Genomic DNA, 12,927 nt, shown 5'->3' on the forward strand with positions numbered 1-12,927 from the left:
CAGCTTTTTGAGTTTAGGAGTAAACCAGGGTTTGTCATTGTTATAACTCACCCTGGTGCGTGATGGCACAATGCTGTCCTCACAGAAGTGGATATAGGAGGTGACAGTGTCCGTAAACTTATCCAAGCTGTTAGAAGCAGCCTTCATTGTGTCCCAGTCTGTAGACTTCAAACACGTGCGAAGCTCCTCCACAGCCTCGTTGCTCCACAGTTTTTTGGTCCTCACGACAGGTTTGGAGAGCTTCAGCCTCTGTCTGTACGCGGGGATTAGGTGGATCGTGACGTGGTCAGAAAGTCCGAGTGAAGCGCGGGGCACTGCACGATAGGCCCCGCTGATCGTGCTGTAACAGTGGTCTAATGTCCTCTCCTCTCTGGTCGGGCATTTAATATACTGCTTGTATTTGGGAAGCTCATGGCTCAGATTGGCTTTGTTAAAGTCCCCAAGAGCAATGATGAGAGAGTCCGGGAATGTCCGCTCCATGTGCAGTATCTGCTCCGCGAGTGCGCACTGAGCTGCCTGCACATCTGCATCTGGCGGGATGTAAACAGCGGCCAGGATGAATGAAGCAAACTCCCGCGGAGAATAAAACGGTTTGCAGTGCATGCGACCTTTATGCTCTGTGATGTGGTTTCTCTCGGTTGTCTGTGTGATGTGGTCACGTTCAGGTTTGAGAAATCCCGTTCAGCCCCTCTCTGTGCCCTGTGCAGACTCAGTGCTCCGGCCCGACAGGTGGCGGTGTTCACCTGTCGGCTGGCAGCAGCAGAAGTAGAAGAAGAAGACGCTGCTGTTAGACAGTCCGCCATTTGCTGACCCTCGGATCCTCCGGTAGCTTCTTCTTCCCAACAAATCTGCTACAGCTACACCTTCACCTGAAGCGGTACCTGCGCGCGCGGCACAGCGGCGGTGATGGCGGCCGACCGGCGCGAGGACAAAGGTGAGTGAGGAGGACCTTTGTTAGCATTAGCATTAGCCACGAGCTGCCTTTGTTTGATGCCGCTCGGAGCGGATCGTTAATCGATAATAACTGTGATGATCGATGCTGCTGACGGGCGCGTGACCATTTGATGTGTCGGTGCGTTAGCAGCTCGTGTTTGATCCATCACGACGCTGATGAGCGGCTCGCTTTCACTGCATCAGACTCCGATCAGAAAACTGCTGATTTTACGGCTGAGGCCGCTTTAAGCACGCCTGAGAACAGGTGGAACCGGAACCTAGTTCGTTTTGGGCCACAGTAAGCTCTGACGTGTTCGGGGGTGAGGGGTCAATGATTTGGTCGATTTTAACGACATATCTGATCGCATAAAAGCGAACTAGGGAGACTGTTTACAGGTAAACAGGCTGGTACAGAGCTGCTGCCCTGTGATTGGCTGAGACGTGTGGCTAAATCCAGCAGTGATCAGAGGAGCGTAAACACGACGAGAGCGTTAACGAGTCAGCTTCCTCTGTTTACCTGCTAAAACACTATGGTAATTGATGTTAAATCCCTCATCTGGACAGGACCAGGCGATGTTCAGTTTCCTCTGATGCTTTTATGGGCAGCGGAGATTTTTTTTAAGCAACGTGTTCCTGAAAGCTGTGAACAAAGCTCCAGATTTATTTCTTATAAGTTTTTATGTTAGTGTAATATCGATGGGTCTCTCTAACATTCATGTGGAGTTAGTTATGAGTCCTTTCCGACATGATATGTTTACAAACGTACTTTTATTGGGTCAACAAGTTGTGGACTACTTACTTTACATTGTGCCCGGCTGTGCCAAGATTGATTGTTGCTTGTGGGCTCCAACAGGTATGCGGTTTCTCTAGGTTTACTTGTTAACTTTCATTCTTCAGATGTGAGAAATCAAATCTGATATATCAGCAGGTGTGTCACCCAGGCTTTGGTCTATAAACACCAACACAGACAGACAATAACAGAGTCCTCCTTCTGCCTAATCAGCCAGGTGTGCGTTACCTGTCCTTCTCACACGTGTGTGTGTGTGTGTGTGTCTGTGGTTTCAGATGGAGAGCTGAACGTTCTGGAAGATTTACTGACTGAAGCTCCTGATCAAGATGACGAGCTGTACAACCCCGAGACAGAGCGTGACATCAGCGACAAGAAAGGTACAGACAGTACTAAAGAGAATACTAAAGACAGTACCACAGACAGCACTACAAAGAATACTACAAACGGTACTACAGAGAATACCACAGACAGTTAAAGAAGATAGACAGTATTATAGAGAGTATTCTAAAGGTACTACTGTAGCTGGTACTACAGATGTTACTATAGCCTGTTAAACATACTGACACTACTAGACAGTATCACGAACATTCCTGACCTAAGTTATTAAAAACTGTGCATGTTATTAAGCCCTCATCGCTGTCTGTCAGGTACGAAGAGGAAGAGCGAGCGTTCTGACAGCCAGGATCTAAAGAGGCTCCGCTCCTCGTCAGGCCACGGTACTTCTAGGTCATCATCCTCCAATAAGAGAGCTCCAGGGCCATCTCTGTCCTCCTCTAAAAAGGCGTCGAGCCCTCGCGGCCGGCACTCCACCACTTACCGTCATGAGTATTATGATGAACGAAAGGGGAGACGTGGGGCCCGAGAGGTGACGAGGAGCCGTGGAGGAGAGGATGCAAGACGGCGAGAGTCCCAGAGAGGCCTGGAGGGTCTGAGTCAGGTACTGCTTACACTAAAAGTATAATTTTAACGGTTTCCAGTAGGGCTGCTCGATTATGGCAAAAATGATAATCACGATTATTTTCACTGAAATTGAGATCTCGATTATTTGACGATATTTATTTAACAATAACAATGTATTGAATAATGACTTTAAAGATTGTCAAAAAATAATATAAAATAGTGTGCAAATACTGATAACAGTGCAAATGTTTGCAATATAAAAAATAAATGAAAAATGTAAACATCTATGTTTAGTAAACTTTGTAGTGTTGCTCTGTGGTGCAGCTACGACACCGTAGCAAAGTTTACACACTATGTCTACTTGATCCATGTCTGACTCAGCGAACCCATAATGTTTCCACACCACTGAAGTTTTTTTTTTACCTCTTTTCAACCAACGGCAGTCACTCTCCTCTCCAAATAACTTCTGCTTAGCTTTCCGAGCTTCCCTCGGGTCCTCTTAATTGTTGTGACGCGTGTTCGAAATGCAGAGAGGTGCGCTCGATTTGCCACACGGAGCAGCGCGAGAGTAAAGCACGAGGGAGGGGCTAATAATCGGCTCAGTCATTGTTAATGATCGTTGAAAGCCCAGATCGTAATCGTGATTAAAATTCGATTAATTGAGCAGCCCTAGTTTCCAGCCATTCGTATTAACTTCCTGTTTGTCTTCAGAAGTTACGCCGTGATGAGCGGCGAGCAAGTCCCCCCCCCCATGAGGAGGAGAACCAATCAGAGGACGAGACAGGAGCAGAATACGGCTCAGAACAGGCATCGGGCAGCTCCTCCCCCGCTGCTTCCCATGTAGAGGAGGAAGAGGAAGATGACCAGGAGGAAGAGGAGGAAGAGGAGGAAGAAGGTATGGAAGAAGAAGAAGAGGAGGAGGAGGAGGAAGAGGAAGGAGAGAAGGAGGAGGAGGATGAGGAGGAAGAAGAAGAGTACGACCGTCGTGGTGGTGAGGGCAATGACTATGACACACGTAGCGAGGCTGGTGATTCACGCTCCGCCTCCTCTGTCAGCTTCTCTGATGATGGCGAGTCAGCACACTCAGGCTCCGCCTCCGAGGCCTCAGGTAACCATAGAGTTAGTAATGTACATTTTTCTTTTCAAGGAGAAATAAAAAACGATGACGTAATGTTTGAAATTACTGCTTTTAATTTGAAAGGTTCAGAAAAGAAGCGGGAGAAGCTGTCATCGTCGGTCCGTGCAGTTCGTAAAGGCATGGAGAGTAAGGACAATATTCCATGGTTACTTACCCGTTACTACACTTATACCTTTACTGAGTTGCAAGTAATCAGATTACAGCTATTTCCTGTGTTGTTGTAGATCCAACAAGCAAGCTGCGTTATATCCTGAGAGATGCCCGATTTTTCCTCATTAAGAGCAACAACCACGAGAATGTGTCACTGGCCAAAGCTAAGGTACACGTTGACCCCCTCGCTGTTCCCCATTGTTCCCCTTTTCAATCCATGTCACCTCCCTCATGGTTCCAACTGTCATTTTCTGTTGTCACCCCTCCTCCTTGTGTTGTTCCCCTCATTGTTCCCTCTCTTTCCCGTGTCTTCCCCAGTGTAGTTTGTGTCATTCCTTGTTGTTCCCCTCGATTTTCCCTCTGTCATCGTTCCCTGTCACCCCCTGTGTTGTTCCCCGTTTTGTTCTGATAGCTGAGGATGAATTGGTGTTTCTGGCGTTTACAGGGTGTTTGGTCGACACTGCCGGTGAACGAGAAGAAGCTCAATGCTGCCTTCCGCTCAGCTAGGAGCGTCGTTCTCATCTTCTCTGTGAGGGAAAGTGGAAAATTCCAAGGTATGAGGAAAAGAGGTTTTCAGTATCATATGTCGTTGTCTGTTCACCTTATTCACCTTATCCTCTTCTTAACTCTGATTGGTCTGTTTTGTCTTATCCTCAGGTTTCGCTCGTTTGGCGTCAGAGTCTCATCATGGTGGCTCTCCGATCCACTGGGTGCTCCCTGCTGGAATGAATGCCAAGATGCTGGGAGGAGTCTTTAAGATTGACTGGCTCTGCAGGTAAACAGCTCCATCCAGTAGGTTTATACTCTGTTTCTATTGGTTCCTGGTGAGTGTTTGACTTCTCCTAGACTGATCTCGGTCTCCGGTTCTGATTTTAAATTTTATGGACAAAATTTTATGGATGAACTGGAGGCAGAGGGTATTGGGTTGATTCTGGGCTTTGACCAACAGATCGAGGATATTGGCTTTGAAAATAACTACCTGTGAAACGTGAAATCCCTGGCTGGCTGGCTGCTGTTTGGGGTGTGTCCATGTCTTAGGTCAGCTCTTTAGCTCAGCGGTCCCCAACCCCCGGGCCAAGTCATTTGGTACCGGGCCGCGAGAGTTGAGGCTCGGGTGTGAAATGTATGGTTTTCAGGGTTTTTATCGGTTTTTAGCGTTATTTTGTTATCGTTTTTATCGCTAACTCGGTTTTCCTGGGTCTTTTCACGTGTTATGAATAAATCTCCAGGAGTCGCCACAGCAGGCTGCTCTGTGTTTTTGCGTTGGTGGATTTTGGGGCTCTGCCTCATGACGTTTGCTGAAGGTGTGAACCTCTGGAGCCACCTCTGCATAGATGTAGTTCACGTGTTGTGTGATGGTTCACCGCTGATGCCCTTGCTTGCTGCTTGCTGGCTACTTCATTCAGTGTTGTCTTCTTTTTTATTTCCTTTTCAGGAGGGAGCTTCCTTTCATTAAGACCGCCCACCTCTCCAACCCCTGGAACGAACACAAGCCGGTGAAAATTGGACGTGACGGCCAGGTCAGCTGACTGTTCTATTACGAATCACGTTTTCCTGTTCTATCACATGATGCAAATCTGTGTCTCTTTCAGGAGATCCAGCCGGACATTGGTGCTCAGCTCTGTGCCCTGTTTCCATTGGATGAGAACGTGGACATTCACCAGGTGGCTCGCCGCATTCGTCACAAACGTCGCACACCATCGGAGCCGCGGCCTCGGGGCCGACCACCACAACGTGAACCGGGAAGGTTAGCCAATCATCAAGCTCCTCCTCCCGCTTCCTGTTCTTCTTCTTCTGCTGTGACCACGGCGCCACCTGATGCTGGACGACGGAGACAGCCGCTGCCCTTAGCTGGCGGCTAGCTTTCCCGTGGCTCGCGTTGCTGGTTCTCTGGTTGTTATTTTTCCAGTCTGGAGCTTCCCGGAGCGAAGCCTCACTCTGCATCTTTGGTCGAGGTGTTAAAGTCAGGCAGGAAGTGAAGTCCTCGACAAGCGTTAAACAGCTGACGTCACAGAGGAAGTTTAACCCTTCACTTGAGTTTCATTTCCTTTGAAGTGTGAGCTGAGCAACATCTCTTTGTTTTATTTTGTAATTTTTAGCTGAATTTTGTTTTGTTTTTTTAGGTCTGTAGTCTTTACGTAGCTGAGCTGAAGTTTTGTTGTTGTTAAATTTGTCCTTTGAAGCTCTTTGTCTTCGCAGGATTTTGATACTTCAGAGGTTAAAAAGTGAAAATTTGTAGCTGGACTGAAGCTGACCCTTTCAGAATAAAAGCAGAAAGGACAAGCGTCACTGGCTGGACTGACGAAGGAGGGGGTGGGAGGGTGAGCGAGGTAGAACTAAAAAAGGAAGTAAGGGAGCATCTGAGACCCCAATGGACTGTTTCAGGTGTTTGACCGGGTTTTACAGGTTGGTCAGGAGGGGGCGGGGCCTCTGGACTGTATCCACTGAGGTGTGGTGAGTCTAAAGGGGAGGGGCCTCAGGACTGTATCCAGTAAGGTTGTGTGTTGTGGCAAGGCCTCTGGACTGTATCCAATGAGAAGTGTGGTGTGTTGGGGGCGGGGCTCCCTCTGGTTGTATGAGGTAAAGTTGCAGGTGCCTAAAAGACTGAAAAAAAAAAATATACCCCTGGACTGAAAAAAGTGACCCCTCCCCCACATGAAAGGACAGTCATGTTCCCCTCTTCCTCCCCTCTCCTCCCACTGGCACACACACACAGGACGGCGAGCTGGTTGTCGATGTGTGTGTGTGTGTCGCTCTGATGGACGAATACAGTGAGCATAAAATTAATCGAATGGACGGAGCGACAGAAAGACGACGCAGTTTGTCATTTCTGTTTAAGGACTGTTGCTGGTCTGGAAGGGGCGGGGCAGGGCTCACGGGGCGGGGCTTTGTGTATTGATTGACAGGACTGCACCATCATCATCATCACCCCTCACCTTTTCAAAATAAGAGGGTTTATAAAAGCCTTTAACATGGACTGATGAGGAGAAAAACTGTTTTTTTTTTTTAAAGTGTTGCCCCTCCCTCATACGCAGCAGAAGCGGTATGTTGTCCCTTTCAGAGGTTCTTCTTCATTTGTTCTTTTTTTTTTTTTTTTTTTTTATTTGTGTGTGTGTGTGTGTGTGAGAGAGAGAGAGAGAGAGAGAGAGAGAGACTTTGTCAGACTGCAGATTCTGTTTTCATCCTTCAGAGTGAAACTTTTAAAACAGGAGATTCTGTGTGGACATCAGTTGATTTAAAAATAAGCCAAAACAAATTTGGAACAGCACTGGAATAGGCCCAGAGCACAATGAGAATAGGATCGGTATATGGTTGGAACCGGATCAGAACAGGGCCTAAAAAGGACCAGAGTAGGGCAGGAACAGCACCTTAATTCAGCCAGAATGGGAATGGAACACGATCTGAACAGGGCTAGAATAGGACCAGAACAGGATTGAAACATGTTCATAATAGGACTGGAATAGGATCAGAACAGGATTTGAACAGGGTCTTTATCAGCGTCTGACTTTCTTGCGTTTAAACATCATGTTACAGACAAAGCTGTTTCCAGGCACAAATTGAAGGTGTCACCTGGTGTAAATGTCCAAATCAGTCTGTCTTTATCCTCAAAGCTTTCTGTTACTAGACCTGTGTGATATCTGATTCGTCCAGGTAAGCGTCAGGTGAAGTCACAGGTGAAGTCACAGGTGAAGTCACAGGTGAAGTCACAGGTGAACCACACAGAGCGGCTGATTGTGTTGCAGTTCGAGTTTGTGTGTGAAAACGGATTTGGGGGAGGGTGGGGGATTTCTTCTTGTGTTGGAGTCTGATCTGAGGAAGTATCCGGTTTGTATTGGTGTGTGTGTGTGTGTGTGTGTGTGTGTGTGTGTGTGTGTGTGTGTGTGTGTGTGTGATGGAGTGTACCTGAGTGCATGTGTGTGTCTTACCTGTGGACTTGTTTATGTAGGCGTCGACCTGAAGAGTATGACCTCCACGGCAGGAAGCGACTGCGACCTGACGGTCCACCAGACTTCAGCCAGCGAGCAGGTTAATGTGCAGCTTCCATTTAAACAGCCGACTAAGACCCAGATTTTCAGGTGCAGGTGTCGAACACACCTGTTACCTGAATGTTTGCCATTCACTGTCACCTCAACCGAACTTTATGTGTCGTGCTTTTAGGGTTCATCCAGGACCTGAGGAGCCAGCCAGTGGACAGGTGAGACACACCTGGAATCGGGTTTCTTCTGTATTCCTCTTAGACCCTGAGTTGATGTAATCAGACTGATATTAGAAACTTCATCACATCTTCAAATGTCTTTGACCAGACATCCAGAACAAACGCTGCACTGTTCCTCCTGAATCTGAGTTTCAGCTGACAGCAGACTCTCCTGTACCCAGTCTTAGACCTTCCAGGTATATCCCCAGCTGTGATCCTTCTGGTTCACCTTATTACAAAGGGGATCATCACCAAAGTCTGTCAGTCCAGAGTTACTAGTGGGTATTTCAACCAAGACTGGCGCATGACGTGCAAGAACTGGGGACACATCCAGGAAGTCTTTTAGGGCAAGTCATGCACCTGATCTTCAGACTCTGCTTCCTCTCTGGAATGGTTTGCAGAGGAATTTAGGAGATCCTCAGAGGTGTTCCTCCACCTCCAACTATACGTCCAGAGTCTAGCAAGCTCAAAAGGACTCTATTCAGCTCGATAGCTCCTCTGTTGTTCACCATATGGTTAAAGGGTTACCAGACGACAGGTACCAACCACTTTACAGCCACAACTCCATGCATCTGATCCAACTCTCCATCAGGTGGTGATCCGTTCACACCTCAGCTCCTCTCCTCACCTGAGGCCTTAGATCTGGTGATACAATTACAAAATTATGAACACCCTTAAGTTCAAACATGGTGTTCGTTATAGACGAACCAATAACAAAACACCACTCAGGTTCAGGACGAGCAGGTCATTCTTCCCAATCGTGCCAGATCGAGGTGACATTGTTGTTGCCCTTGGCAGAATTAAAGTGGAGCTCCTAGATGTTTCTTGGGGTGAGGTGCTGCTCTGTGCTCAGTCACGGAAACAACTCTAGTCCATGAAGGAACCCCTAAACATCCAGGTGCCGAACTCCAGTTCCAGAAGCTGAGCTGGCTTCTCAGCCTCACGTGCTTGCTCAGATTCCTTCCATACCACAAGTGTGACGTCCTCCATTCCTGTTGCCGGTATGGGCTGCTGGGACCAGACTGTTGAGGTCTGCCCCTGTGGTTGGCGCCCAACTACCACGGCCATGGCAGGTGGTCTATACCCAACCATCACACCCAGGCAGACCCACAGGACCGCATCCACACTAAACTCTGCCACCTGCAAGTCCCTTCATATATTGATCAGAAACTCCTCCACCATGATAAAGTGAAGATTCAAAGGATCTAAACTTTCGTCTTGAATTTAAAAAAAAATAATAATAAAATTTGAAAGTCTGAATTTCTCATGAATCTGTTCTCTTTCCAGGCGATTTTCTGGCGTAAGACGAGACGTGTTTCTCAATGGGGTGGGTCCAAACGTTTCACTTCATTGATTACTTATCACTTCACTGATTGTTTATTGATTAGTCTGATTAGTATTGATTAGAGGTGTGGGTGAACATAAATAAAACTGTAAATGATTCAGTCTTTCCATTAAAAACAGCCCGTAATCATCACAAATACCACATGCAGATCATTTGATTTCAGACAGGAAGGGGTTTTCTTGTGTTTAGCTGTGTCCTTACCTGTGTTCACCTTTGTCCTTCTTGCTTCAGTCCTATAACGAGTATATGAGGGATTACCACCACAGTGTCGGCCCCCCGGCGCCCTGGCAGACTCTGGTATGAATAGGTTATTAATCACGTTCTGATCGATTGTTCCTGCCTGTGACGGATGATGAAAACATGCATTTTACCTGGAAGCAGGAAACTGTTTTTGTGTTTTAAGATGTTGCATGAGAATTTTCAGATTAAAAGCCTTTATTAAAGTCACTACAGACTGATCTAATGATGATGCCACGTGTGTCATCAGGCGGGCTATCCCGGCGTGGAGCAGCCACCCCCACACCATCCACCCTACTACCACCACAGCCACCCACCGCCTCCCCCTCACCAGGCCTACCACCATCATCACCACCCACCCCTGCCACCACACGAGGCCCCGCCCCCTCGCTTCAGAGATAAGCAACGAGCACCGCAGCACCGCGCCTTCACGTCCAGCCCAGTAAGTTATCTCAGTCCAATCAGGCGTATTGATTAGTGATCAGCACAGCCTCTTACTGTTTTTTTGTTTTTGTTCACCCTCCTCCATCATACAGCACGACTATGACATGCGAGTGGACGACTTCCTGCGGCGGACGCAGGCAGTGGTGAGCAGCCGGCGGGAGCGAGAGCGTCAGCGTGAGCGTGAGCGAGGTGGCCCGCGCCGTGACAGAGAGCGAGAGCGAGTGAGGGATAGAGACAGAGAAAGAGAAAGGGACAAGGAGAGGGGGCGGTACCGCAGGTGATCTGATGACATCACTTCTTGGCAGCCTGCACTGCTTTTTTTCTTTTTCTTTTTCTTTTTTTTCTTTTTTTTTTTTGGCAGCCCGCACTGCTTTTTTTTTTTTTCTTTTTCTTTTTTTTCTTTTTTTTTTGGCAGCCCGCACTGCTTTTTGACTGGTTTGCTGTTTTTGTTGAAAATTATGAATTAAAAACAAACAAACTGAGTGATGACATCATCAGTTTTATGTGAATAAAGTGAAAACTTGTACAAAGAAATATTTGGTCAAAACTTTTATTTTGGCAGCCTGTGTGTGACTCCTGGTGCAGTGCCAGATTTCCCACAATGCTCTGTGTTCATTTTTTTTTTATGTTTTGAGAGTCTGGTGATGCCCAACGTGAGGGTGGAAGCAATCTAGACCCAGTACTCAGATCTAAGATGTCATAAGATAATGGAAGAAACTTTTATTATGAACATGTTTCTGTAACAATTTCTCATTTTATTCTGAAAAGTAGTGCAGTGTTTCCTGTTAAAGCTTTCAAATTAAATGTTTTTAAGTATGAAACTCATCCCGTTTCCCTGTTTTCTTCACTTCCTGTTTGGGGAGTTAGGACGCACTAAGTGGGGCTCCCTGCACATCCACGTAACGCTTCATATTCCTGCTTCCTCCCAGGAAGAGCTGCACAGTGATGACTGTAGGTGACCATCATCATCATCATCATCATCTGGTCCAGTCTGTAGTCTCCATGATAGTAGTTGTGTGCATTTATGCAGTTTTAGCAGTAGTTAAGTCTCCAAGTGAAATATGAGCTGTTAGCCACAATAATTAAAGATGAATTGTTCTTCAGATGAACTAAAGTTTGGTCCGGGTGTATATTCAGGTGAGGATACCTGCCTCAGAGAGTAGTTTTGATACGTCACAGTGGGCGACCAAGGGGCAAGAACTGGAGCACCATTTTCGGGATCACCATTTTAAGATCATCCAAATTGGCTGCAGGACATGCAGCGTGTGGATAAAGCATCAAACTGAGACCTTCTTCACCTTGTGGTAGTCAACACAACCGTGTAGACTAAAGATGTTCCTGGACTAATGTCTTAGTCGACTAACCATGGAAAAATTTTTTTGACTAATCGACTGGTCTAGCACTAAGAAACACTCAGATATGAAGTTACATTTGAGAACTGTTTAATGTAAGCTGACAACAACAAAGCTGTTTTAAACCATTAATCCCATTCTTAAATAATGAACCATGATGCTTAACTGTGCAGCATCTTATTGTGCATTAGCAACATTACATGTTATACTCCAGACAGCGAGGCAGAAAAACACTTAAAATAAAATGATGTTAAATATGATATGAAAACATGTTACGACAAAAGTTAACGTGTTATTAAAATATAACAAATGAACATCCGAAAAACTGCAACTGAAGAGTGCGACGTGCATTATGAACAATGAACGCTGTTCACCCACCCACTTCTATAAAGGTTAAAATCTAAAATAAAACAGTAAATCATTTAGTTGTTTTCTTCTGCTAATCTGAAGTGCAATCTCTCCAGCATGTCCCGGGTCTACACTTGGGGGACTCCTCCCAGGAGAACCTTACCCAGGAGGCGACAGTCTTAGATGTCTCCTTGTGATGTGGAGGAGCAGTGGTTCTACTGTGAACTCCTCCCAAATGACTGAACTCCTCACCCTATCACGAAGGCACCGTCCACCTTTTGGAGAAAGCTTTCCACCACTTGTATCTGAAATTTCATTCTGATAGAGTAAACTTACATTTATGTTTTATCTGCCCAAATATGTAATGCAGAATAGAGTGTTGAGAAAAAAAAATGCCACACTTATATCACACATTCCAATGGTAGAGATTTACACAATAGAGCTTGGAAGCAGGCTGGTGCACACTGACACCACTACCCAGAAAACAACTATGTAAATAATGGAGCTAGGGAGAGCTCTCTCTCTCTTCACTTCTATAGGCCTGACCAGAGGAGGGGATGTGGTTGCCATGGTGATGTGGGAAGAGTCATCTCCTGTTACAAAGAGATGTCCAATAGGTGCAGGATATGAAATGTGAGCCAGATACTAGACTCAAGCCAGATAAGGGGACCCAATTCTAAATCCGTGGTTTCCCCCGACTTTTTAACCAATCACATTAACATGCTTACTGCTTTCGTGTGTCATCCTTTGTCTCTCTGAGCCCTGAAAGGCAGAGGTCCATGGCTCTATGTAACCATTTAACAATTAATTTTTAAAAGTCATAATTTGAGCATTTTTTTCTCTCAAGAAAATAGAACACGACAATACATCCATCTACACACCAATAAACATAAAATTTAGAAAACAAAATGTACCAGGAATTACTGCTGAGAGCACAATGAATTTGTGATTGGAAGCCAAGGCGTCAGAGGGGTTTGTAACACTACAAATAAAAATATAATTCACATGCCTCCTTTTGTCGTTCAGTGCGTGAAGTACACTGAACGGATTGTCTCGGAAAACCCCTGCAGAAAGTGAACTCATCTTTCATTGTAG

At 46.2% G+C, this 12,927-nt stretch overlaps 1 protein-coding gene across 3 annotated transcripts; it reads left to right on the top strand.

Annotated features, from left to right (window-relative positions):
- The first annotated feature begins 759 nt into the window (after positions 1–759).
- Positions 760–11,845, top strand: ythdc1 (YTH N6-methyladenosine RNA binding protein C1). Of its 3 annotated transcripts, none has more exons than XM_080866415.1 (17): positions 760–934; positions 1,999–2,100; positions 2,371–2,660; positions 3,338–3,731; positions 3,825–3,887; positions 3,965–4,080; positions 4,357–4,465; positions 4,569–4,686; positions 5,347–5,431; positions 5,504–5,658; positions 7,858–7,937; positions 8,070–8,106; positions 9,394–9,433; positions 9,683–9,748; positions 9,939–10,130; positions 10,225–10,409; positions 11,000–11,845. In XM_080866415.1, exons 1-17 carry the CDS (start codon positions 907–909, stop codon positions 11,007–11,009), a joined length of 2,070 nt encoding a protein of 689 aa, XP_080722541.1. In that variant the 5' UTR covers positions 760–906; the 3' UTR covers positions 11,010–11,845. The 3 variants fall into 3 exon arrangements, with proteins under 3 accessions (XP_080722541.1, XP_080722540.1, XP_080722542.1); XM_080866414.1 differs by having other exon boundaries at positions 3,335–3,731; positions 11,000–11,838; XM_080866416.1 differs by having other exon boundaries at positions 3,335–3,731; positions 3,986–4,080; positions 11,000–11,830.
- Positions 11,846–12,927: the final 1,082 nt, after the last annotated feature.

Source organism: Rhamphochromis sp. 'chilingali', assembly GCF_963969265.1.
Source record: "Rhamphochromis sp. 'chilingali' genome assembly, chromosome: 2".
In the NCBI taxonomy this organism is placed as follows: domain Eukaryota; kingdom Metazoa; phylum Chordata; class Actinopteri; order Cichliformes; family Cichlidae; genus Rhamphochromis; species Rhamphochromis sp. 'chilingali'.